This window comes from Macrosteles quadrilineatus, unplaced genomic scaffold (assembly GCF_028750875.1).
Source record: "Macrosteles quadrilineatus isolate MER2022 unplaced genomic scaffold, UCM_ALF_1.0 Scaffold_2__2_contigs__length_208266976, whole genome shotgun sequence".
In the NCBI taxonomy this organism is placed as follows: Eukaryota; Metazoa; Arthropoda; class Insecta; order Hemiptera; family Cicadellidae; genus Macrosteles; species Macrosteles quadrilineatus.
The window spans coordinates 22096393-22123365 of NW_026542595.1; the positions used below are offsets into that span (position 1 = coordinate 22096393).

Consider the following 26973-nt stretch of genomic DNA (forward strand, 5'->3'; position numbering starts at 1 on the left):
TTATTGCCACCCCAACATTAGGAGGGGAGGGGGGCAAGAGAGCACGTAGCGCAATGCTTCGCGCAAAACTCGGCGACACGCTGATCGTGCTGTTACATAGGCCCTACATGTATACATATAATCTCACTTTGTGTTAATGACATTAGTCATTGATTTTTCAAGGACATGGCATTATTTTGTTTGCTTTTTGATTTACAGTAGGCTATAGCAATGTCAGGTAAAAAGAATTGTGTTGTTAGTATATCTGACAAACTTAAAATATTAGATCGGCTAAAAACTGTGCAACGATTTCTGATATTTAACCTTCCGACGGGCGCATTGATTTTCAAACACCAAAGGGCGCTCACGGAAGTTACCTCCGGGAGTACATAAACTATACAATAATGAGTAAAAAACATTTTAATAACAATAAAACTGTAATAAAAACATTTTTTATGAGTTATTACACTATTGCTTAAGTTGTATAGGTATCAAATAGAAAATGTTATAATAAAAAATAAAAACACGTAAGTGTTGTGGATAAAAAAGATTTACTTTTTGTACTTATACAGTACTATCGTATATTATAAAATAAATTTTAATATTGTATGACATAAAAACACGTACATGGTCTAATAAAAATAATAACTTTGTACAAGGACTACTCGTTCAATCAAAGCTCTTGGACAAAAATTGCATCAGTGTATGACATAAAAACACCTATGGTATTATGAAAAAAGATAATTATTTCATAAGGACAACATACTTTGTCAAAGCTCTTTAGAAAAAATTGCAATGGTGTTTGAAATAAAACACCTATATTGTCTAATGCAAAAAATCATTTGTTAGAAGGATTACACATTTTATCAAAGCTCTTAAAGGTTTTCGAACTCACGGACCATTAGTTCTTTCTACTACTAAATTTTGTTTCTCGTCCTCCCTTTCAACACTAGCCAACAATCTCGCAATTAGTTCTTCTTCATCCATTTTATAATACCGCTAAATAAGGTAAAACACAAACACAAGGGCGCTCATGGAAGCTACATCCAGTAGTGACGCAAACCACTCCCCAAGGTCGACTGACAACTGGGAAAGGGGTAAGAGTATACAAAACCGATTCCGCCAAAGAGGTTCGTGAGGTAAATCAGGCCACAGCCCTTCCGAACACATACTATGGTTTATATAATGGAAATAGTAGTGACCTGGAAACTTCCGTGATGCGCCCGATGGAAGGTTAAAAGAACAGTGCTAAGTTTGCGTCTGTGCTGGACAGTGAGGACAGAAGCCTGTGCAGCATACTGGCATAGTTTAGGCCTACTATGCTCAATGTTAAGCTTATATCATGCAATGCTGAGTGTGCTACACTTTATTGATCTTTGTACTGTAACTAAAAACGATCATTGTGATACAGGCAGACATGCCGAAGATCTCGGCGATATCTTTACCTGTGCTGCCGATCACAGTAGCATTACAGTAAATTGAAACTTCTACAATAATCGTAAATGTTGTTTGTAGCTCAAACACTTTGTGCCAATATTGAGGGATTCTAGTTACGCTTAACAAAGAAACACGGCCTCTTTACGTTGATGTATTATCATAAGAAAAATTTATTATCTGAACACCCCTCTGCCCCCATTGTTTCGTATTATCGATGCTCTGCTGTATTTAGTATTGTTTTTTTAACGAAGGCAAGAGATCTATACATGTTTTGTAACTCACTTAAAGTAGTTTAACTTAATAGATGTTATGAACATATTAATTCTATAATTTGTTTTAGTTTACTACAACCTTGTTTTGTATTAATTTAATGCATAACTTGCTAAAACCCTGAAAATTGGTTGGAATGTTTGTCATTTCTGTAAGATTTTCTTTATGATCTCAAATTTCATTTAACTTGTAAACTGGGGTTTAATTTTAACACAACCCTTAGCCGATACATGATTATTGTTATGTATATATTTTAAAACTGTTGTTGACTCTATAAATCACTGTATGTGTGTTTGATTGGAATAATAGGTCTTAAGTATAGCAATTTAAAAAAAAAATTTAGTTATGTTTTTTCCTAGTCATAAATTATTTAGATTAAAACTAAGACATATTTTTCATACTGTTACTGGAAATTGTTTCAACTGACTATAGTATAAAAAATAGTGGACTGTGGAAGGAAACTAACCTCAAAATTCTGCTAGACTCCTTTTCTGCAATATTTGTTATGGTGTATCCGAGGTTTTCGTCCATGCTTTTCCCTACATTTGGCAATACTGAGGGCCTGCTAACAGTTTTGGTTAGTGCTGCTATCTGTTGGGTTCTTGTAAAACTACATCCATGACGACTGAAACACAGTACATGCTGTAATATGCCTCTCCCATTGGATAAAACTAAATTTTAAAATTTTTGCACACTCATTCACGTAGTGCATTGGCTGCTCCCGCTCCTGGCAGCGGCCAGCCATCACGCAACCGCAGCAAACGTGTTTATCTCGCTTTTATGTTAAGCATTTGAAATTTTGGTAAAGTTAACCTTTAATAAACAAAAGCTCAACAACGTTGTATTGATTATTTATTTTATAATGCATTCTTAGCTGATTAGTTTAGTTGTTTAGTCTAACAACAGTATTATTATTTTTATTTACATTATTTCACCTAAAAAAATCATGCTATTCCCAAGTTTTTTAAAACATTACTTGAGTTTGTGTAGAGTGGATTATTCTTCCTAAAGTACCGTATATAAATCCTACAGTTACAGAAGTTGAATTGAATTAATGTACCAGGGAAATGCCAAATAAAACATCAGTGATACATATATTTATTTAAAAAATATTTGTATGTATTTTCTTTAAAAGATTTAGAAATTAATCATGAGGCTTAGTTGTAAGAACATGTTAACATGTTGTCATTTACACTGGGTTTTAAGTGCCTGAAGTAAACACTTCAGAGTCACATATTTTTGTAAAAATATTTGTGTACTACCAAGTTGATTGTTCGTATCTTTTGATAAATACTTATAGTGTAGATAATTCAACAGAGTATAATTGTTAGAATGGCACTGTATATTTGTATTGATTGTTGTTATATTTGTACTCATGTATTTTCATAAGAGAATTAATTATAAAGCTTGTGTTCACTACCCCTACATGTCTCAAGTATTTATGTTGAAGTAGTTGAGAGAAAGGCCACGTTTGTATTTAGAAATACCAGTCATTGTCTTCACATGTCTAGAGTGCACACTTTTGGGTCCAATTATATTAAAAGTGTCTTATTTGCATTTCCACAACATGAAAGAACTAATGTACTAAAATGGCTTACAATACTAAGTAGTTGTAACAGTTTTAATATTATTTTAGTATAAATAATATTTGCGAGTCACTTCATGTTGTGTTGTTTATTCCGAATCACGTTGACAATAATATTGTAAAAAGGTTAAAATACCTGTAACTGCCTCGTGATTCCTCTGTTCCTGTACTGGACTACGCGCGTTTCGATGTATTCACATCATCATCAGGTCACAAACTTGAAGAACTTAAACCATTCTTGAATTGGTTGCGTCAAAGTTTACAAAAAAATACACAAAACATTTAAACATTTAAAAAACAGTCGTGATTTTTTAAATCCCCTGGCCGCCTTTATCACGACTGTTTTTTAAATGTTTAAATGTTTTGTGTATTTTTTTGTAAACTTTGACGCGACCAATTCAAGAATGGTTTAAGTTCTTCAAGTTTGTGACCTGATGATGATGTGAATACATCGAAACGCGCGTAGTCCAGTACAGGAACAGAGGAATCACGAGGCAGTTACAGGTATTTTAACCTTTTTACAATATTATTTGCGAGTCAGTTTGGGAGCTTGGTATTAGCGCTAGTTCCCACCTAAGAACCAGATATTGCCAGTATTTAGGCTGCCGCCTAGAAAACTGGTTTGGGAGCCTGTAATTAGTTAAGTGCACGCCTAAGTTGAGCAGGGATAATCATGCGCCTAATTAAATCTGGTTTGGGAGATAATCTCGGTGAGTTTGGGAGATCTGTTTCGGGATTAAGAAATATATATCTTACTAATATTATAAATGTGAAAGTTTGTGTGTTTGTTTGAAGGTCAATCACGCTTTAACTACAGGACTGATTGGGCTGAAATTTGGCATGATGATAGCTCATATTCCCGATTAACATATAGGCATATTCTTATCTCAAAAATCCTTTATACTAGATCATAATCTGGTATGTTTTCTAGAGGAGTTTGATCTGCCAACATTTCCTCCATCCCCATATCTTCCTCTGCATTTGGCGATGGCGATCCTCCCCTGTTTTAAATTAGCTACGACGTTCGGCAGCTTTCTGTGATTTACAGGGTGGCCGAAAAGTCCCTTTACACAATATTACGTTGCAGTACGTAGTACACTGTCATAAACACGACTGATCAGCAAATATTCCCCCACCACCGCATCAGCCCTAGAACACTAATTGAATTTATCTTTAGTGTAAAGGGACTTTTCGGCCACCCTGTATTTGTGCTTTTGATTCTTTTCCAAGCAGTTTTTAGCTGGGGGATAGTATGCTAATGAAAAAAAAGCGCATTGTATTCTGTTGCGATTTTCTGCCATGCAGTTTTTTTTAAAAAGATTCAGTTTTTTGATCGTGTAATTTCTATTCAATGATTAGTCGATTAAAAACCAATGCTTTCACAAAATCAAGTTCTTGTTTCCTAAAATTTGGGATGCGGGACATCGGGGTCTTCTTGGTATCAGCCATGGTCAATGTCACACAATAAAACACTTACGCACCATTGTTTTACCACTTAATCAAAGTAATCATACACACTTTTTAATGAACAAAATAAACTAAAAAAAAGAATAATCTGAAAATTTTAAAAATTCTACATAAATGCCAAAACTCACAACCTTATTGTCTCGGTCCACCTACACCAAAAGTAGACAGAAAACTAAAAACAAGTGGAAGAAGTTGTCAGGGCTTCTAAATCCCCCCTCCCCCTCCCCTAAGGGCCCTCTTGTTTTTGTCGACAGTCACGTGTTCTGCAGTGGCTGTTGCCAACCCCGAAACCTAAATTTACCGCGATTCTCAGATCATCTATCCACACTACAACTTAGGCCTGATTATACCTTGCTCTACAACCATTTCTACTTAGGCGCATGCTTCCAAGCCCGGTATTTAGCATACTAAGGTTAGGTGCGCCTAACACTGAGCGTGGGCTCGAGCTCCCAAACCGTCTCTAAATGACTATACTAGCATTAGGTTTAGTACACTACTCTTGAAATTATCTCATTCTGTTACAGTTACAGTGATTTTTTGTGTTGTTAAGTTTATAAAACACTTTCACTGCCAAACTTAGGCAGCAAATTCATCTGTGGTGCATGAGCAAGTAGGAAGCTTACTCTAGTATCTTAACAAAAAGGAAAGTCATATAAAATGTTCAGATTAACACACAAATGTAATGATATTGATTTTCCAAACTTGTAACCCTAGAAATGTTGTATAGTGAGCTTTTTCACTTACCAAATTTAGTTCATAACTGCAGTAGTATTGACATAAACCGGACATAGCAAGGTTAGATAAAAAAAAGAATAAAACCAAGAATAAGAATAAAGAATAAAACTAATCCAGTATCGTAAAAAATCCTTAAATGATAAATTTCTTAAATCTTCTTTATCTTTCTTCTTTTATCTTCTTTAAATGATACATTCTGTCAGAAATTACTTAATAGTATATTACGTTACTAGTCCTGAAAATAGGTGTTTACCAGACGAGTGTGGTCGTGAGATTACCATACAAGTCCGGTAAACACATTTTGGACGAGTGACGTACGATATTTTACGCCATACTACTCAAGCTAACTTAATAATAACAAATCCTTATGTATTCCCACCGACTTAAGGACTAACAATAACTACTCATAACTAGCTGTTATTTTTTTGTAAATAAGCACTCATTGCCAAATATAATAGAATCAGCTGGTTGGTGTCCAGTAAAAACTCATTACAGTACAGTAGTACGTAATGAAACCCCCATTTGATTAAGCTGGCGGCAAACAGCTGTTTTCTGGACTAAATCCATACGTGGGAAATTCGTTAAAACAGTGTAGTGTGGCGTAATAGTATATTACGTTACTAGTCCTGAAAATAGGTGTTTGCCGGACGAGTGTGGTCGTTCCCGTGCGAGACGAAGTTGAGTACTGGATTACCATACGATTCCGGTAATCACATTTTGGACGAGTGACGTACGATATTTTACGCCATACTACTAAATCCGTACAAATCCTTATATATTTCCACCAACTAAAGGACTAAAAATCACTAGTCATAACCTCTAAGAGAGGTTATGTTTTTGTTTAAAACGATTCATTGCCTCCTAAATACAGTATAATCAGCTGATTGGTGTCCGGTAAAACCCATTACAGTACAGTAGTACGCAATGAAACCCCATTTGAATAAGCTGGCGGCAAACAGCTGTTTTCTGGATTAAATCCTTGCGTGGGAAGTTTGTCAAAATAATGTAGTGTGGCGTAAAACATTTTTTTATTTTTTTTTTATTTATTTATTTAATTACTTTACAATCTGTTCTATTATATATTGAACAATAAGTTTTTTAAAGTAATTTCCACTCCGACTGTTATGAGAAAAATTCCACAAAAAGATACAAAATTTTTGACTATCACAATTAACCAAAGTATAACCTTGTGCATTATGGTCTAGTGGTATCAAGAGTATTAGGCAAATTCATTGTTTTAACTGAAATTGTGACTATACTATCTGTTATAAGGCACTTCTAGGGTTAGAAGTGGACCATGTAAATTACAGTTTTATCATATTTTGTACAAGTAGACCAGATCTGTATCTTACTAGTCAAATATATAAATGACCAAAAATTGATTTTGTGATGGTAAATAGGACGTGTCATGTTTTAACAATTCCTTCAAAATCAAGTCTTTAGTATTGATCTTTAGTACTTTAGTATTGATGTATACCATTTTTGAATTGTTTTGCACTGACTTGTATTTGTTAAAGGATATTCCATTCTTATAATTGTATTACAATAACTATGCTTAGCTTCCAGTTGTTTTTTTATTTCAAAGGCTAAGGGCTAAAAACTTATAAAATTCATAATAAAGATGTATGAAACTAAACCGTTTTTGTTTATAAGTTTTTAAATACCATAAACCTTAAAAAGTAGGTTTATATTAGGCCTACACTCTTTTGTGGAGCCCAGCAGTTGTGGAGGAACGTAAAGGCCTTTTCACGCGGTCCTTGCACACCACCCTGAAACTTCAACCTATGCAATTATGTCTCCTCCACAAGTTCCTTGATGTGAGCCGTGGTTTCCGTTCCATGGATTGACGAATTCAGTGATAGCGACCTAGTGTGCTTGTTAACGAAAATGAACGATTCATCCCATTAATAAAATACCCCCGCTGCAGCAACCTGCTGACTAAGCGAATTTCCACTTGTCTGATTACATTTTTACTAAAATATCTCCATAAATAAGAAATATTTATTCCCAATTTAAATAGCATTAGATTTAACAAACGCTTAGGTTTGCTGCTACGGGAAAGGTAAAAAGTGTTTTTGACCATACGTCATTAGTATAGGATGAAATAAATAAATTTGCCAAATTTTATCAATATATACCCATACACAAGTAAACTACAAACTGTAATTTGTAACTACTGTTGTAATTTTCTCCATAAGAATAACATGGGAATTTTAAATTACACTATTTTTGAATTTTCTCCGTGACCGTTAGGCATACAACAGCACTTCAATATACTAAATTATTTATTTTTTAAGCTCTACAAAACGGTTTAGAAATAAATTGCAAAATTTTCTGTTTTTAGGGTTAAAAAAATGGGAAAACCCCATAAAATCCTCCATAACCCCCGTTCCCATGGTCCGATTATGCTGGATCGCAAACTTGTTCAAATAAACGTAGGTTTATTTGTACCAAATTTCATCGAAATCGGATCATTTTTGCTTGAGTTATCGCGCTAACGGACACATATATATATATGAATTTGAACAGATGGTGTTTTTGGCCTCTAGGGACCTCAAAATGAAAAATTAAATTGGTCCCGGGTTCAGGTCTTAACATGAGTACTACGGTAATAATTTAATTTTGGAGAATACAATCACTTGATGCATGATCTGGAGCTGGATGAAGATAGATTTAATAAAACATATTTTAGATTAACTCCAAATCAGTTTGAAGAAGTTATGTCAATGAATTGTGTTGATATCAGAAAAAACTACCCTAACTAGAGAGGCAATCACTAGCAAAGAGAGGCTATTTGGTAAGAAAGATTATGATAGTTTATTTAAAGTTTTCTCTAGTCTAATTAATTATTGACTGTAGACACAGAGAAGTAGTAAGACAGAGGACGCAAATAAGATTGGGCGTACAGTATGACATGATAATACAACACAGAATATTCCACGAATACTAGAAAAATACCGGTATGGATCATAAACATAAACAAATGACGTTTTTGGCCCAAAAGTAAACAAAACCCCTATACTTATAGCATTAATTAACATACGGTTTTGTTTACTTTTGGGCCAAAAATGTCATTTGTTTATGTTTATGATCCATACCGGTTCTTTTCTACTATTCATGGTATCTATCTATATATTAATAGGCAAGGATGTTTCTTTAAAACCTTTTTTCTCAGCTCCTGTGCATCGCAGGGAAAATCTACGCATACTGTTGGAAAGATATTTACCTGCAGATGTGCAGAATCCCTTTATAAATTAAAATAGGCTCAAAAATAAGCACAGAAAATGAATTTAAAATTTTGAAAAAATTGACATGGATCTTATGGGTTGCCATGTTGGTGACGAAATAACAACGAAATATAAACAGAAAATAAAAACAAATGGAAGAAACTCCAATCAAATGTTTTATTTTTATTTACAGTGTGGGATGAAAATCAAGAAGTCTGTACATTAAATATTTTTGCTCAAGTTTCAACCACTGGACGACCTCTTGTATTCATAATTACACAGACACACAGTACATAAATTGTTATTGTAAATACTGTATATTAGATTAAGTATATATAGATGACGAGGGAGTGGAGCACTTGGTTTTGAAGTGTTCACTGTGCATGCGCTAGGTCATGGACTTCTGAGAAAATCACTCTCTGAGCGAAGACCGTCGTGGACGTCCAAACGTACTGGACGAATTAATCCTGGATGGTCTTCATTGTTGAAATAAGTGAATGAAATGACAAAGCACGGTCAGCGCTGTGTATAAGAGGGGTAAGCGCGAGCAATGCTTCGTTCTGTAGTCCGTAGCATCACATATAACCTGGAAATTTAGCACTCTGTTTCCCGCTACAAATGTGCACCTGCACTCGTATATCATGGCCTTGAGATAAAGCCACCAAGCGTGTTCTATCACCATCCAACTCCATAAGTTTTCAACATATGTAGTACAGATTGTAGAGCACAAGTTAACTCGCACACAAACAAAACTTTCTTTAGATTGCCTATACGCCTATAGTATGACCTTTGACTATTGATACAACTTCTGTATCCAATAGTCATTGGTGTGACTTAAGAGGAAAGTCAATTGACGAGATTGATAAATCCAACCAAAAGTAATGCAAGAGAGACTAGGAGATTGTACACCTTAAAGAGGCGTCATACAGTGCAAGCAACATTATTACAGCTTCAAACCCCTTAAGAAATTAACTCTTAGACTGCATATAGGTCTAATGAAATAGCTCAGTTGGGGTATTTATAGCATTTATGGGCGATTGCTTAAAACAACAACTTAACAAGAAAGCCAATTATTTACTGTTTTTATACACCAACTAACAAATCAAATACAGTGGAGTCCCGATAATCCGAACTTCGGTAATCCAAAAAGTCCGCTTAATCTGGAACCAAAAATTTTTTTTATTTAACTTTTTACACAGTACCTGGTCAAAGTATTCTGTAACGGCCGGGCGAGATAGAATATTTTTAGTAAATATTTTGTCTTTTTTTTTAAATTAACATTTTTCATTTTTGTCTTAGGTTCCAATCCCGCCAAATCACAAATGGATTTTATTTAAGTGATAATGCTGCAGCCCCTAAGTCTAGCCTAAAGTAATATGTAAAAAACAATCCCGGGCTCGTGCCTAGCGTCCTAAGACAACAAAATTAAAAAAAATATTTTTAAAATTTTCAAAAAAAAATTTAATCCGAAATGGGTTTGGTCCCAACCATTTTGGACTAACGGGACTCTACTGTATGTCCTTTGGACTGAAACATGTTGCCACACATTGATCCGAATTGGTGGGTTGCCATGCGATTTAAGATGCCAACCCAACAACCATGCCACCTCAACATCTTATTTTTGGTGGCACCTTGAAGCATCCCCTTATTTAAAAAAAACCTTTATTACACCTTCTTACAAGTGTTTCTACTTCCCTTCTGAAAGTCTAATAGTTTTAATTCATAATTTACTATTTTCCTGTTAGAGTAAACAGGTATTTAACACACAGAAACAAAACAGTTTTAAAAGTATTTTATTCACAAAATATGATATACCTTATGCTCCATATTGCAAGTAATTTTAACTATAACAACAAAAAGAATAGACAAATAACAAAGCTGTTCTATGACTACTCTCTAAAATGATTAGGGTGATTGACAATCCTACAGAAAGATGACATCCAAAGGGGGATTTGTACTTCACACTCAAAACTCTTTAATGACAATACACATTGTTTGTTCCCAATTATACATTTAAAATTAACGATCAAAACAGTGAATACAAGTAAATACATTCAAAACCAATTTCACCCGAGTGTGATGCCTATTTAGATACAAAAAAGAGAAGCAAACAAAATAACTTTAAGCTTGTATAGAGGAGAAGCATTTTCTTTTTAAAATGTTAGATTTTTTCAAATAACTGTGTTTAAATTTTAACATCACCATTTATTTTATACTTAGCCCAATTTGTATGGGCCTGCTTTGGGTTAACAAGTAGTAAGTTTTCTAGGGAGGGGATTTTCTTATACACATATAACTGATTTATACATTTTTAACAAGAGTGGCTGATACACAACAGTAAAACAGTGTGGGAATATTACATGTTCACAATGGTTTTTTTTCTAACACTAATAAAGTTAAAATAAAAAAATAAAAATTACAGCTTTATTGTCCTTGTAAAGAAATAAAAACAGATGGGTAGAATGAAAACCTTCACCAAGATTTTTTAGTAGGTACAGTATATTACTCTTATAATCCTTAAAATAATTCATAAAAATATAATTTTAAGATATTGTTAATAGGGAATAAAACAAAAAATAACAAATATTCTCACAACCATTTGTAAAATCCATACGGTACTGAAATTAAGAGACTAGACTTTCATTTCCTCAAAGATAAAAATAAGTATAAAAGTTTAAACACAATCACAATAGTAATATCCTATCCTTTTATCCATAGCTGTTTTTGTTGTTGTTCACCTACATCTTGATTGACAAAACTCTTAATGTCGGTATTTTTAAGGACATTCACACAAAAAGTTCCCCATTTTTAAATGTTAAAAAGTTGTTATCTTGCCATTTATGGAACAGAGATTTATGAACAAAATTGAGTTAAGTTTGCGTGTTAGTTGGCTAATAAACTTTTTGCTCTTTTGTACAGAATGTCTACAAATATCATTTACTTCACAGCTGTAGGTTTTGTTCAACTGATAGTTGAAATAAAAGAAAATTAGCATTTCTAACCATATTTTATAGTGATAACCTTTGAAAGGCAACACACAAGGATTACAAATAGTATTTTACGCCACACTACATTATTTTGAAAAACTTCCCACGCAAGGATTTAGTCCAGAAAACAGCTGTTTGCCGCCAGCTTATTCAAATGAGGTTTTACCGGACACCAATCACCTGACTGTATTTAGGTGGCAGTGAGTGGCTATAAACAAAAACATAACCTCTCTAGAGAGGTTATGACTAGTGATTTTTAGTAATTTAATTGGTGGAAATATATAAGGATTTGTACGGATGTAGTAGTGTGCTGTAAACTATCGTACGTAACTCGTCCAAAATGTGTGTACCGGACTCGTATGGTAATCCCGTACTCGACTTCGTCTCGCACGGGAACGACCACACTCGTCCGGTAAACACTTATTTTCAGGACTAGTAACGTAATATACTATTGTGAAACCGTTTAGGCGTTTTATCGTGTACTAACTTATTACCATCCTTTTAATAACCTTCAATTTAAAAATCACCCTTTACTTAAAAGCTTTACATGTATTATAAGTAAAAGACCAAATGTTTAATAATTAATAACTTAATCAAATATACACTATGCTAATACAAAACCCTTAAACAATTACTTAAAAAAGTTTGTTTAAACAAATTATCTAATCTGTTACAACACCCAATACTCCTATTTCCATAATGGACTCTTCAGATAATTGTGATTATGTAACAAGGTCTTGCATTTAATGGAACCCAAGAACCATCAAGAATGTTGATCTGTCACTTAATTATGATGAAATTACTGTTGGGATCCATAGGTCTGAAGTTTTCTCCAAAAAAACTCAAATTAAAGAGAATTTTACTGTAGGTTGTATTTTTTAATTACCTTTTTTGCTAAGGGACATTTCCATACAGTTATTTCAGACACTTGCATACCTAAGTGTCATATAGTAAGATTGAATGTTTTTGGATTACTAAACGTACATTCCTACTATTTGATGTCAGTATGGGTCACAACATTGGCTGCAAATGTGGCATCATAATGCGCTGATAGTATCTGATACAACAACGTCAGTGTTGAGATTTGTAGAAAAATCTAAAGATAAAATACGCTGGGTATGAAAAACTAATTAAAATATTTTCAAATGCTTAAATTTACTAATTTTTTTACGCTTGTTTTAATCTCAGCTTTAAATACAATAATAACAGATTGCATTACAATTGCTAATACATTTTTTTACTACAACTTGATAGGAGACGGGTGGTTATAGTGCTTGCCTATAATTGTTACCAGACCCGCTATTATTCATTGGGTTTTCAAACTAATGATGCTGTCTAACAAGACAAGGGTTGGACCCATTCCTTACACCCAATGCCGTAGATAAACACAAACAATATACACTATGGACTTAAAACACAACATTTTTTTAGTTAATGAAATGGTTTATTTACAATAAGAATCAAATTTACATAATTTAATAACCAAGCACCTTTCAGTCTCACACAACCGTCCTTTATACATTCTTTACCATTTTTAATTTTAAGCAAATGATATTTTTTTAAGGCTAAGTTAGATTTTTAAAAGAAAACTTCACAAGTAACCCTTTTAAAAATTGTTTGCCCAACAACACATTGTGTTTTTTACATCTTGTAAAAAAGAAAAATTTAACCCCTCTGTAAACACATGTCATGTTAAGACAAATAAAATAAAAACGTTTACATTATCTATCATGGTAACTATTAGTGGAACCCCCAAGGATGCTCACTTTGTCAGTCAGGGTTTTTAATCCTTGGAATCGCTGTCCGTTAAAGCTCTATCTTACTTTGACCGACGTTTGTTTTTCGTATAAGAACCTAACTATGGTTAAAACATTTTTAAACATAAGGAAAACATTTTTATTTAAGGTAAACAAGTTTGAAATGGGTTACTTACACATATGATATTCATATTGACATTATTATTTTTTACATAAATCCTCTATGTGACTCTAATGCTGGCCAGTATGCAGCCAGTAAAAACATTCTAAGGATTAAAAAAATTGCCTTGTATGTTTAGAAGTGATCATTAAAATATATGATTTTAACATTGAAAATGATATTTATTTTTTACACGTTTATCTATTTGGTGTACTACATATTTACTTCAATTCTGACTATGATCATGTCATTCTAACCTATCCTCTTGCATGCTTACACTTAAGTAGCTGAATATATTTATATCCTATCCTATCCCTAACAAGTAAATTTCAATCGCCAGAAGAATAATATTAATTATGAAATGTTTATCATGAACCGCATACTGAAAGAAAAGTTTTATAAACAACTAATTCCTTTTAGGAACAATAAAATATTTACAATATAAATAAATTTTGCAGGATTAAGCTCACAAGTTATTATTTAGAAACATGCATTCTTGATTTAAACAACGAAATAGTGGAGACTGGGGGTTTGGGCAGAATAGATCATACCTGTGATATCCTGTCATGAAATGGGACCTGCCTTTTAAACTAATACACCACACAACTGAGTATTCTTGCTATGCAATAATGACAATATTATTTGTACTACAAATATGGTGAAAATCAATAAATAGAATAGAATCTAAGGGAAAGGGAAGGTTTGGTTTGTAAAGAATATGAGGTTTGCAGTCTACAAGGACAGGACGGACTCACTCAGATCAAGTGATTGGGGTTGAAAATTGGCAGTGAATCATAAGCAAACTCAGTAAATTACAAAGAAAAATTTCATTGGTGGGTTGCAGACTGCACAAACGACAATTCTTCACAGCCTAGAGGAGAATGATGTGATCTCGTTGTAGGTGTGTTTTAAGATGATTTTTCTACCAGAGGGATGCTAGAAGTCCTCGATTGGGGCACAAACTCAGCAGCGTTTGGATTCAAAGTGCTCTAAAACAGAAGCCAGCATCTTGCTTACTAATAGGCACTTCAATGGTTGAAAATACATCAGAACCACATGCCATACACACTGAATGTGTTTAAGTGTCTTGTATTTATCTAAGTCCATCACAGATATTTAGCAGCCTTGAAGCTACAGAGAATGTAACACTTAAGTGTAGACTAAGCAATAAGCATTCAAAACATTTTGGTTGCTTCAATAAAAGCCACTCCAGTAATTCTTGTTTGTCTAATAATCTCGTTATGTTATATATACTTCCCCACCTGGGGACAGGATCATATTTCAAATCTTGAAACAACTGTTTTTACTAGAATGGTGGTAAGAAATGTCCACAAAAATTCCTTAAATAACACTACAATTCATTCTTTTTATTGCATAATTCTTACAAAGCTATAAATATAACTTTAAAAAATTACAGTTGTATAGGTTTGAAAAAAGTAATAAACTCGCACAGAATGACATACTTAAAGTTATCCTTTGCTACCATTCAAAATCTGTAATACAGTTCGCAATGAGAAACCGAGAAACCTCGTGGATAAGATTATAAACATCAATCAATAACTAGTTGACTAGATAGACAGGGTTCCCACTATTTGTCTTCAATAAAATTCACGGTGTTTTCATGGTTATCACAGTCTACTTTTATAAATTTCACAGACTCCAAACAATGTTAGTTATAATGAAAAAAACATTATGTAGGCCTATAGTACAGTGCAATTAGCTTAAAAAAAGGACATAAAAAAAAATTTCAAACCAGCGCTAACTTGTTGAATACACTTTCTTCACTTTGTAAAAAAAAGTTACACTGATTTGAGTGTCGTGTTTGAGGGGGAGGGGGTGAAAGTGGGTGAAAATAGGTTTTTTTTACTTTTTCGCTAATACCTCAAAAACGTTTTTCTCAAAATATAATGAATTACAAAAATTATTTACATTGAATTTCGAACACCATGATACCATACAATACCTATCCACTATGAAGGGTTCAGGAGATATTGAGGGGTAAATGGGATTTTTTTCTGATGATTTCTCAAAAAAGAGGATTTTTTTAAATGGAGGAAACCCACGGATACCCATAAAAAAACAACAACAGGGTAAACCTCCCTTAACATGTGTAAAAATGTTAACACTGATTTGCATGCCGGTTTTGGGTAGGAGAGGGTGAAAACGGGATGGGGAATTTTATTCATAAGTAATTTTGTAAGTTTTGTTAAGTAACACTTTTTATTTTCCTTTTTTAACACAAATATAACGACAATTTAACTACATATGACTTATCTACCTGAAAAGACAAACCTACTTAGATACATGAACACAGTGAACTTTCTACCATTTGAATTCTTAAGTGTGTTTTTATCATTAATTAGATATTATGTAAATATCCGTGTTACAATAATAATTTGTGTAACTAGTGGGCGAAGTGGCATATTGGAGATATTGCTGGAGGTGGCTAGGTTGGAGCCAAACTCCAGGAAATTATTCTATCCTTTTTCCAAAATCACTTCGAAACACTTTTATGGGTGTCCATGGTTTTTCTACATTTAAAAACAACTTTTATAGAATTTAAAGAAAAAATCACATTTACCCCTCAATATCTCCAATATATCAACATCTCTTGTGTGCAGCAAAGTGCCACTTCGCCCACTAGTTACACAAATTATTATTGTAACACGGATATTTACAACTAATTAAATAATGATAAAACACACTTAAGAATTCAAACAATAGGTAGAAAGTTCACTGTGTTCATGTATCTAAGTAGGTTTGTCTTTTCAGGTAGATAAGTCATATTTAGTTAAATTGTCGTTATATTTGTGTTAAAAAAGGAAAATAAAAAGTGTTACTTAATAAAATTTACAAAATTACTTATAAATAAAATTCCCCACCCCGTTTTCACCCCCTCTCACCCAAAACCAGCATGCAAATCAATGTAACATTTTTAAACATGTTAAGGGAGGTGTACCCAACCATTTGGCCTCATTACAAACTTTTTTTATGGGTATCCGTGGGTTTCCTCCATTTAAAAAAACATCTTTTTTGAGAAATCATCAGAAAAAATCCAATTTACCTCTCAATTTCCCCTGAACCCTTCATAGTAGATAGGTATTGTATGGTATCATCTTGTTCAAAATTTTATTTAAATTATTTTTGTAGTTCATAATTTATCAATAAAAACGTCTTCGGGGTATTTGTAAAATAGTAAAAAAATTCCCATTCCCCTCCTTTTTCTTTAAGGGTTTAAAGAAAAGGGAGGGGAATGGGAATTTTTGTTATAGAAGGAGGGTTCCTTCTCAAATCCGACACTCAAATCAGTGTAACTTTTTTACACATATTATGGGAGGTCTATTGAACAATTTGGCACTTACTAGAAACTTGTATGTGTCCATAGGTTTCATCCATTTAAAAAACTACTTTATTTAGAATTTTAAGAAAAAATCATGTTAACCCCCCAATATCTCCTGAACCGTTCATAGAAGATAGGTATTGTATGGTATTATTTTGTTCGAAATTTAATGTGGATTATTTTTGTAATTCATTATATTTTGAGAAAAACACAGTTTTTGAGTTATTTGCGAAAAAGTAAAAAAATTCCTATTCCACCCCCTCCCCACCAAACCCGACACTCAAATCAGTGTAACTTTTTTTTACAAGTGAGGGAAGTGTATTCAACGGGAGACGGACAACGGACCAGATCTTTGTTTGGGTTGATCCCCTGATTTATGGCCTGAGGGTAGTGGTCACTGGAGGAGGGGTGGGGAATCGAGAATTCTGAATCCCACCGGAGGCGTTAACTTTTTGTCAAAGATTTCGCTTAGAATGCGATTACTTCTTAACTGTACATCTTTTGTTAGAATTTATAATTTTATGATCATAACTGTTTTCGATCAGGAAACCTTTACTCGATTTTTTTCATTATCAGCAAGTTTGGTTGGTTTGGTTAGGTTATGATAGCTTAATTTTATAATTTAAAAATTAAAAATTGAATTTTAGGCATTTGTAATTTTATTTTATGAACAGATCAATTTTTTTTATTAGTAAACCTTCATTAGATTTCTTATTATCAGCAAGTTTGGTTAGTTCGGTTAGGTTATGATAGTTAAATTTAATTTAATTAAAATTTAACCTACAAACGATACGTTTTGACAGCGACGGTGATAGAGCTAACAATTTGCCGCGAACAGTTCGGCTATGCACCGTATGATGCGGAAGCGTTCGACACCAACCTAGAACTGACAGGTCAACCGGCCGTGATTAAGAGGATTACAGCCTCGGTCAAGTGCCTACACCCGTATTCAACAATTTAGCGCTGGTTTAAAACTTGTTTTTTGATGTCCCGGTTTAAGTCTATAATTGCACCATACTACTAATGCCTTTTCTAACCAGTACACAAGTAAGGTTTCTTGTCCGATTAATACGAAACAATTATTAAATTTAACATTGCTTGGATCTATACATGCAGGAAAGCACACGACCGTAAAATCCTTAAGGCCCATTCCATGAATAGAATGTAATAATCGGCCAGTCGGCGCAGCGCAGAGCAAAGAAAGATACAAGAGATAGAGGTAGATAAATAAAGACAGAGACATTGAGTGTTGAGAGGGAGGGTAGGGCAGAATGAGAAGACAACAAATTTGGGGTTGAGAGGACAGAAAGGGAGGGGGGGAGTGCGAGGGGGAGAAGAGAGAGAGAGAGAGACGTCATTCCACTCAGTGCTGGAAAACAACCATAAGGAAGAATATTTAGAACAACAAGTTAACACAAACTTTTTCATCAAGCCTACATTAATGGACGACTTAATAAAGCCTACATTAATGGACGACTTAATATAAGTATTAGTTACAACAGATAGCTACTCAATATGAAAAGAATAATTACAAAAAGTAAGTATTGTAAGTGCGTATTCTCAAATCATCGAATCCCGAGTCCAAAAAATAATTACAAATGGGCTTTTTTATATGATTATTAAAAAAGCAAGAATGAAATAGGAAGCATTTAAAAATAAATATTACACTAACCATAAATGACTACTCTTTGCAATGAAAAGATGTGTAATTACTTTTGACACACGACAAAAATAACAGACGACTAATCGGTTACATCTTTTAAGCTAAATAGAACGGTCGGTATAGTTTATTTGGATGGCAAATATTAATTATTGGTTATTTATGGTTGTTGTAGGTACACTTGTTAATTTTAAAATCGTTGATCAATAGTATGGTCAATGATAGTATAATCTGTTAATAAACTTTTAATCTATATATTAATTTGAAACTGTTTTTCTTTGTCACAGCTATTTTGAGAGAACGGCTGGGCGTAGAAACTCGGTAGAGGTGTATAAAGAAAGGTCTTGGTCTGTAGATGAGCCATCAAAAGAGAAACATGGCGAATTCCCTTGGGGCTCTGCCCCAGTGGCCTTTGAATTCCCATCCCATGTTATTCTTATGGAGGAAAACGGGGTTTTTGTCACAGCTAATTTGAGAGAACGGCTGGGCGTATAAAATTGGTAGGAGTCTCTAAAGAAAGGTCTTGGTCTGTAGATGAGCCATCAAAAGAGGAACGAGGTCAATTCCCTTGGGGCTCTGCCCCAGAAGCCTTTAAAGTTGCCTCCAGATTCGTTTACATTACGACCATATGCATAATTCTACACTACTTTTTAATGAAACAGCTGTTAATATTTAAATTGTGATTTAATGAATTATTTGTCAAAATGAAGTACAGTATTTGCAATGGGTTTTTCTGATTTTAAAATGGATTTTCTTCTGCATCGTGTTATGTTTTGCAATATAATGTTCTATTACCAAATCAGTGGAAAATCCTATTATCACAGTTACTCTTTTCTTTTGGAGTAACCTTATATCTATTGTATGGGTTGGTTTCTGCCTTTTTACCCACTTCTTGGAGATTGTGCTTAGGTGATATTCGTTGGCATATTGCATCTGTAGACGAAACTTGGGTTGGTGTAATTATTACAATAGAAAAGAGCGAGAAATCCTGGACAATTTGATATAGGCTAAAAATAAAACTGAATTAAAACTGTTCTACATTTCTTGAGCAATCATTGAAATAACCGATTTGCAAACAATGGAAACATAGAAAAAGTCATAGAACACAACCAAGTAGAAGAAATAGAAATAATGTTTTTTTTTCATTTATAATCGTTATCATAGACAACCTAACGCGACTATGAGAGGGAAAAATTTGTAGAAAATACTAAAAAAACAAGATCAGCTTTTTGAAAAAAGATAAGATATTTACAAAATATTTTGATTATATCTAACTGTTGTGTAGATTGTGAGTATTTCCATAATCTTTGAGTCGCCTGTAATGCAATTGCTCGAATTCGAGCAACAAGTACACTAGTATCATATTAAATACTAAACATCAATTCAATCCACAGTCGAGCGTCGATTGGAAGTCGTATTGTGTAAATCGTACGTTGTCTGTGTAGTGTCTACACTACAGTACAGTTCCGCCATTGCTTGCTACACGAAAAACGAACGCAGACAAATACTTATTGCGGTCAAGTCAATACCGGCAGTGGTGGCAATAGTTGCTCGCACTGAACTAGAGCTAAAACAGAAGGTAGCACTGAATGTGAGAATGCAGAGAATTGTCGCATTTGTACTAGAGGAATAGTACTTTGGAACTAGGAGATTGTGGGGTTGCAATTAAGCCAACAGACAATGAGCTGGTTGATTCTTTTAGTGGTACCAACATAACAACATTTTACAGTCTCGATTTTCTAGCAGAGTTCCCGTGCCAGTGCTACCTCAATTTGGATGTTTTCAGTGTACGACTATTAAAATAAGAGCGGTACCCTGATTCCGTTTACTTTTCAGACTTGGATATGATACTCAGGCTATCCAGAAAGTAAAGAACGTTTCGTTATGACGCCGCTAGGCGCGCGCCGATCTCGTACATTTTGGTGCGTGTGTACTCGGCAACTCAGTCGGCATCCAGCCGTGACAATTTGAGCATTCTCGCGCTGCCCGTTTTTTCACAATTTCAACTTAAGATGAGTGCTGCGATTAAAAATACCGCCAGTTAAGAGGTACAGTCAGTGATACGGTTTGTGTTGGCAGTGAACTTAAAATCGATAGACATTTATCGCCAAGTGTATGAAGTTAAAGGAAAAAAGCTAAATGATTGAAAGTTCTGAGAAAATGGTGCATTCAGATTAAAAATGGCCGATCTGACGCTCATGAAAAATGTCGAAGTGAAGGGCGGACGCCCGAGCATTGTGACTGATGGAACTGATCGCGAAAGTTGATGAAAAGGTTCGCAAAAACCGCAGATTCCCGATAAAGGGCCTTTCGCTTTCTTGTGTCACAATTTCAAACCACAAAGTCCGTGAAACTTGAGGAGAAGTTTCGGTTTTAAGTGTTTTCAAACAAAAACCGCATCACTGACCACACCCCTTAACTGGCGGGATTTTTTTTCGCAGCGCTCATTTTAAGTTGAAATTGTGAAAAAACGGGCAGTGTGAGAATGCTCCAATTGTCACGGCTGAATGCCGGCTGAGTTGCCGAGTACGCACGCACCAAAATGTACGAGATCGGCGTGCCCCTAGCGGCGTCATAACGAAACGTCCTTTACTTTCTGGATAGCCCTCGTATTTATTTAATTGAGAGCGCAGGATAATTTTGGGCCGGCATGAACCGGCGCGTCATGCTGAGATACATCACGCTCCAACATCGACACGTATGCGTGCCCATTCATCACTCATCTTTTGCCGGCTACACCACGCACACTACCCTATCAGTATTATAATTGGCCAATTTTATTTAATGTTTAATGTTTTCGTGTTCGTGTGTTTAACAACTCTTCCCAGTTATGAAGAGGATTTGGTTGGAAGTTTGGAGTATGTTTTAACAGGTGACAGCTTGAAAATGAACCTTTCGGTTCGAAAGCTGGGTCCCTGACCTAAACCCGGATCACAGACAGTACTACAGGTATTTAACCTTTTATTTGTAAATACGTGATCCAGAGGCTAAACATGTTAAAATTTATTTTCAAATTTTCAATTGTTTTCACAACTTGTTTCTACCGTAAATTTTTATTGCAAGTAGCACATATGCTGTGCATCTAAAGGGTGCCATATTGAGCATCTGTAAATGGTACCTATGTCCATATGGTTCTTAGTTTTCAAATTATAAACCTATGAAATCGGATGATTCTTATTGAAACACCCTGTACATTAGCCACTAACAAAATGGTGTGCAAAAATCTATACCGGTATATATTTAATTCCGGAAGCGAATCAGACCCCACAAAATATCTCGAGCTAGGAAAAAGGTATGGCTGTTGAGGATTCATTTTAAAGGTTAAGGTCCAAAGGATGGTAAAAATATCAAAAGTGTTAAAATTGCCCTTTTTCTGCCCCACAGGCTGTCAAAGATCCAATCATTTTATAATGGAAGTACTGCTACAGTGTTTCAATAAGCTGTTTTAAATATACCAGCTGATGTAAACATTGTATATTTTGTTTGTTTTTATTTATTTTAGTGTTCTGCTTTTAGGTTAGAATGGTAATGCAGTGTTGAAACATATCATGTTAGGGGAAGACCGTGACTGTGAAGGAGAGTATTTAGGAATAGTGCATGGCATTGGTAATGGTTAAAGACAGGGCGGAAAAATAATATTGTTTGGGGGAGATTTTAAGCAGATACTGCCTGTTGATCCAAGGAAAAAAGGTTCAAATACTATAACATAGCATGCACAGTTAATTAACAGGAACATACAAATATATAAGGGACACTTGATTCTCGATAAAATATTAATGTGTTTGAGACTTCTAATGGGGTTTTTATTGCATAATTACCCTAGTAATAAATTATGAAAATGTAAACAAACATCTCATAAACCTTTTATGTGCTCCTAACCAACTAGCGATCGATAAAATTATTTCCCATTAAACATTTAAGGACATAACTGGCATTTTTAAAAGGACAAAATTCCTGTACATTTTGTGGCCAGCCAAAAATTAGAAACAATTACAGGTTTTTCCGGTTGGTAGACACCCTGTTTAGTTTGTTTAAATATTACACTAATTTGTTTTATATTTGATATTTTTACAGACTTTTGTCCCTACAAGCCACTAGTTTAATATTCAATGTATAAAGAATGATTTATTTTTGTTACAAGTTATAAGTCGATTGTAGCCTGGAATTTAAAATCCTCATGGGTAGCAGGTAAACTATTAATGAGTCTAGGCTGAATGATTATTAAAATTGTTGCAAACATACAGGGTGAGTTTCTACTTAGCGTGTTAACTTCGCCAGTAGGTTCTACTCACTAAAAGGAACAAAAAAGTTCCTATAAACCCATGTCCGATTTTCAACCGTTTGGCTGTAATAGGGGATTTTGTGTTTTTCTTATTTTATTAGACTTTGCTCCACAATTTATGTAATAAAAACTTAACCAATTACTTTAGAGAGTAAAAGTAAAAATCATTGGAAAGAATATTAAATTTTCTATAAATCAAAGGTTTCATTCAACAATTATACCATTACATAGTCCACGTTATATCCAAAATAAAGTAAAAATTGCATTAAATTAATTAGTTACAATAATTTTTAGGAGCCCATTTTGATATATAAACCTGCATCATTGTTGAAATGCATAAAAATCTTGGCCATTTAATAATCTTTCAAATGATATGCTATTTAATACTATTATTGATATAAACCAGTGAGAAATTACTAATAAACTACAATAAAACACGGTTTACAGATTTTGTGTTTGCACAGTTTTACTGTTGATAATAATTACTGTATACTCCATGTTGTATTTTATTGAACAATCTGATCAGATTTGTACATTGTTTTAACTTTTAAATATTTATTAAAATTATCTGAATTAATAAAATGTATAAACTCAAGGTTTTTCACATTTTCAAAGATGTAGTGTGTTAGATTCACTGTATAATTAGTTTTACCTTGTGCTTGATTAAGTCAGCTTTTATTGATTTGTCATCTATAGCTAGATAGCTCAGCTGCTTAAACATGCCTTGTTGAGTAATTTGCTGTTTTAACTTTATATTTCCAAGTCAATTAAGAGTTTTTCAACATTTATTAAACTATGAAGCCTTTTACCGATCAAGAGTATGCCAACATGATGAATACAGTAATTATTATTAACAGTAAAAACTGTGTCAAAACAAAATCTGTAGACCGTGTTTTATTGTAGTTTATTAGTAATTTCTCACTGGTTTATATCAATAATAGTATTAATAGCATATCATTTGAAAGATTATTAAATAGCCAAGTTTTTTATGCATTTCAACATTGCATAGATGAAGGTTTATGTATCAAAGTGGGCTCATGAAAATTATTGTAATTAATTAATTTAATGACATTTTTACTTTATTTTGGATATAACGTGGACTATGTAATGGAATAATTGTTGAATGAAACCTTTGATTTATAGAAAATTTAATATTCTTTCCAATGATTTTAACTATAAATCTCTAAAGTAATTGGTTAAATTTTTATTACATAAATTGTGGAGCAAAGTGTAATAAAATAAGAAAAACACAAATCCCCTATTACAGCCAAACGGTTGAAAATCGGACATGGGTTTATAGGAACTTTTTTGTTCCTTTTAGTGAGTAGAACCTACTGGCGAAGTTAACACGGTCAGTAGAAACTCACCCTGTATATGTTAAGTAAAAGGAGACTGTTTTCATGGAAATTTAGTTAGTAGTTTAGTTTTTGAAGTCTTCGTTTGTTAAACATATTTAAAAATGAAAACAAATTAAAACAGGATGCAAACAAACTTTAATGTTGTGGAAACTATGAATCCATACAAATTACATATCATGGCCATTTACCTGCTTGGCTAACTCATCTTTATCCTGAACTCTCAAGTTTGACATCTGACGGCAGAGTTCAGATCCATTCCTAAAATAAACAAAGAAAACATTTCATCAGTCCCTAAATTTAACTTTAATAACAGCACGCTGTGGGTCTACTTAAAAACAGAAAGTCAGAATCAGAATCAGAATACTTTATTCTTCAACATAAGAGTACAGAATAGGCACCAAACATTACAGAGATTTAATTATAAAATCTATTTATAAAGTGTAAAATAAAGTATACCTATGTAATTAATCTTATTTTTACACTTGGCCATAACACCAAGAGATAGTGAATTTGGTTTTACTGTGGGATTCTAGTGCCAAGAGGCTTTAAAATAAAGCTGTTCCTATTAAGGCCGGGTCCACACTATCCGTTTGCAACGGTCCCATTTAACAGGAGCATTTTTGAAGGAAGACGCCAACACATTGTATTGAATTGGTGCATACACATTGTCCAGTCAAAACGCAACGCACTGTCAACGGGATGGTGCTGCAGCGTGGCAGGACGTGCGATACAACCGGACAAAGACAAAAAACACATTCAGTCTTGTGGGTGCGTGCACACTATCCTGTTGCGTTGTGCGGTTGTATTAGAATCTACTAGAAATGTTTCATTGTTTCGTGTGTTCATTTTTGTTATATGGGGCCTCGTGATCTGAAGAAGCTCTTGAATGACTGGACTGACATACAATAGCATCCAAAAAAAACTTTGCCTCGTGTTTCCTGTAAAACGTAAGGAAACTTTCACCTGCATCACGTTCACGACAAAAAGGATGAATCCAATGACTTCTGTCATTTGTTCTTAGTAAACCACTTGCTTCCATTACACACACAAGTTTTATCTTAGACAGCATGACTGTTATCTTCTAAAACCATATTTACAGCATAACAAAAATTAAGAAAATGTAACTGAACAGCCATGTCTACTCTCTGACTTCACGACCGAGAATGGCGCGTGGGATTACCAACGGGATGACTGGTGAAGGATGAAAGTGGACGCGCAACAGTGTTCCTGTTAAAACGCATCCGTTTTTGACGGATGCGGTGAAACGGATAGTGTAGACCCAGCCTAAGACCACGCCTTCCTATATAGTGTGAACTATTTTTATATATAAAAGAGGTTGGCAGTATCTTTTATCCTTGCATTTGTTTGTCCACATAGGCTAGAGACCTGCATGCGGAACGTATTCAGCATAGCAAGGGGAAAGGAGATACAGTACAAGGATAAACTGTACTGATAAGTAGTGATAGGCACCAGGATCCGAACCCACAACATCGCTTCCTTGGGCTGGAAGTCCGTGGCGCTACCGACTGAGCCAATCCTCGACTCACCATTAAAAACTGAAAACTATTTTACCTTATCATTTTAAATAACATTACTCGATCTTCATCCTCTACGGATGAACCGTACGCATACTTACTGTCACCGATACTTCAAATCATGGTGTATAAAGGTCACCATACCGTTCATTGTATGTACAGTTATCAAATAATGACATAATGCTTAAGTATGTAAAAATCATAATTGCAGCAAAAACATGAATTTTTCTATCGTAATATCATTGCAGATGAGATTTGCTATGGCAAGCTCAGCCTTTTTCTGTAAAATTCACCAAATTTCAGTAAAAATCCAATTATTCAATATTTTTACCATTCGAATGGGGTACGGTCCCAATTAATACGGATAGATGGGAGTTTTACTGTAAATGTATTCTTCTGTGTTTAGCACCTTTTATAAATCAGTAAGCAATAGGAAAATAATAATAGCACAATATAAACTAAATAACTTTAATTTATGAATGGTAAAATATTTATATAATATATAACTGTCAAGAATTTTGGTATAACTCCTAAAAACCAGTAAACTCTGGCCTCGTGTGTTTCTACTTACTGAGCTTGTTGATCCCCGCTCCATGAGGGTGAATGGGTGTCATCAGAGCTTAGAGAGGATAAGAATCTCATGGTGTCCAAATGATGTTCGTGATCCATCATAACCTCCAAACAATGTTCCATCAGAGCCTCTTCTTCCAACTGCTGTAGAATCTGCAAAAAACAAAACTTTTAAATAAACCTTTTTTCCCTAGTTTATTATACTAGTCCTACCTAATTAATAAATAGTTAATAGTCTGTTGTGGGTTAATAATGCAATATTTTTATTCTAATTTTAAGTATTTACAACATTTGATCATCTCATTGGTGGGATTTTGTGCAAAACCACAAATCAAAATTTCTCCAAAATGGAATTTTCATACCATTTCTTTGTCCAAAGTAATAGTCCGTCCGTTTTGGCCGGAGACAAACACTGACAAACCCACTGTCACAGTCCCACAAATCTGTAACTTTTTTTGTTTTAAGTTAAAAAAAAATTTTCTTTATAAATTTGAGCTCTACACAAAATCCCAAAAATAATGAGCCCAAACACGATGTGGATACTTAATATCTATGATCTGATAGTAGTACAATTACTCTGTATCGTCACCAGCTTTGTCCGACTTTCAGATCGTAGATATCAAG

The 26973-nt window shown here is 34.0% G+C and overlaps 1 protein-coding gene across 3 annotated transcripts in view; it reads right to left on the reverse strand.

Moving 5' to 3' along the window:
• Positions 1-10477: 10477 nt before the first annotated feature.
• LOC128985566 (polyadenylate-binding protein-interacting protein 2) overlaps positions 10478-26973 on the reverse strand; it is a 38964-nt gene continuing 22468 nt past the window's right edge. For all 3 annotated transcript variants that reach the window (XM_054405174.1, XM_054405175.1, XM_054405173.1), the window contains exons 3-5: positions 26351-26502; positions 24433-24502; positions 10478-14593 (exon numbers count right to left, since the gene is read on the reverse strand). In XM_054405174.1, the coding sequence (XP_054261149.1) occupies positions 14513-14593; positions 24433-24502; positions 26351-26502 (303 nt within the window). In that variant the 3' untranslated portion in view covers positions 10478-14512. The remainder of the gene's footprint in view (positions 14594-24432; positions 24503-26350; positions 26503-26973) is intronic.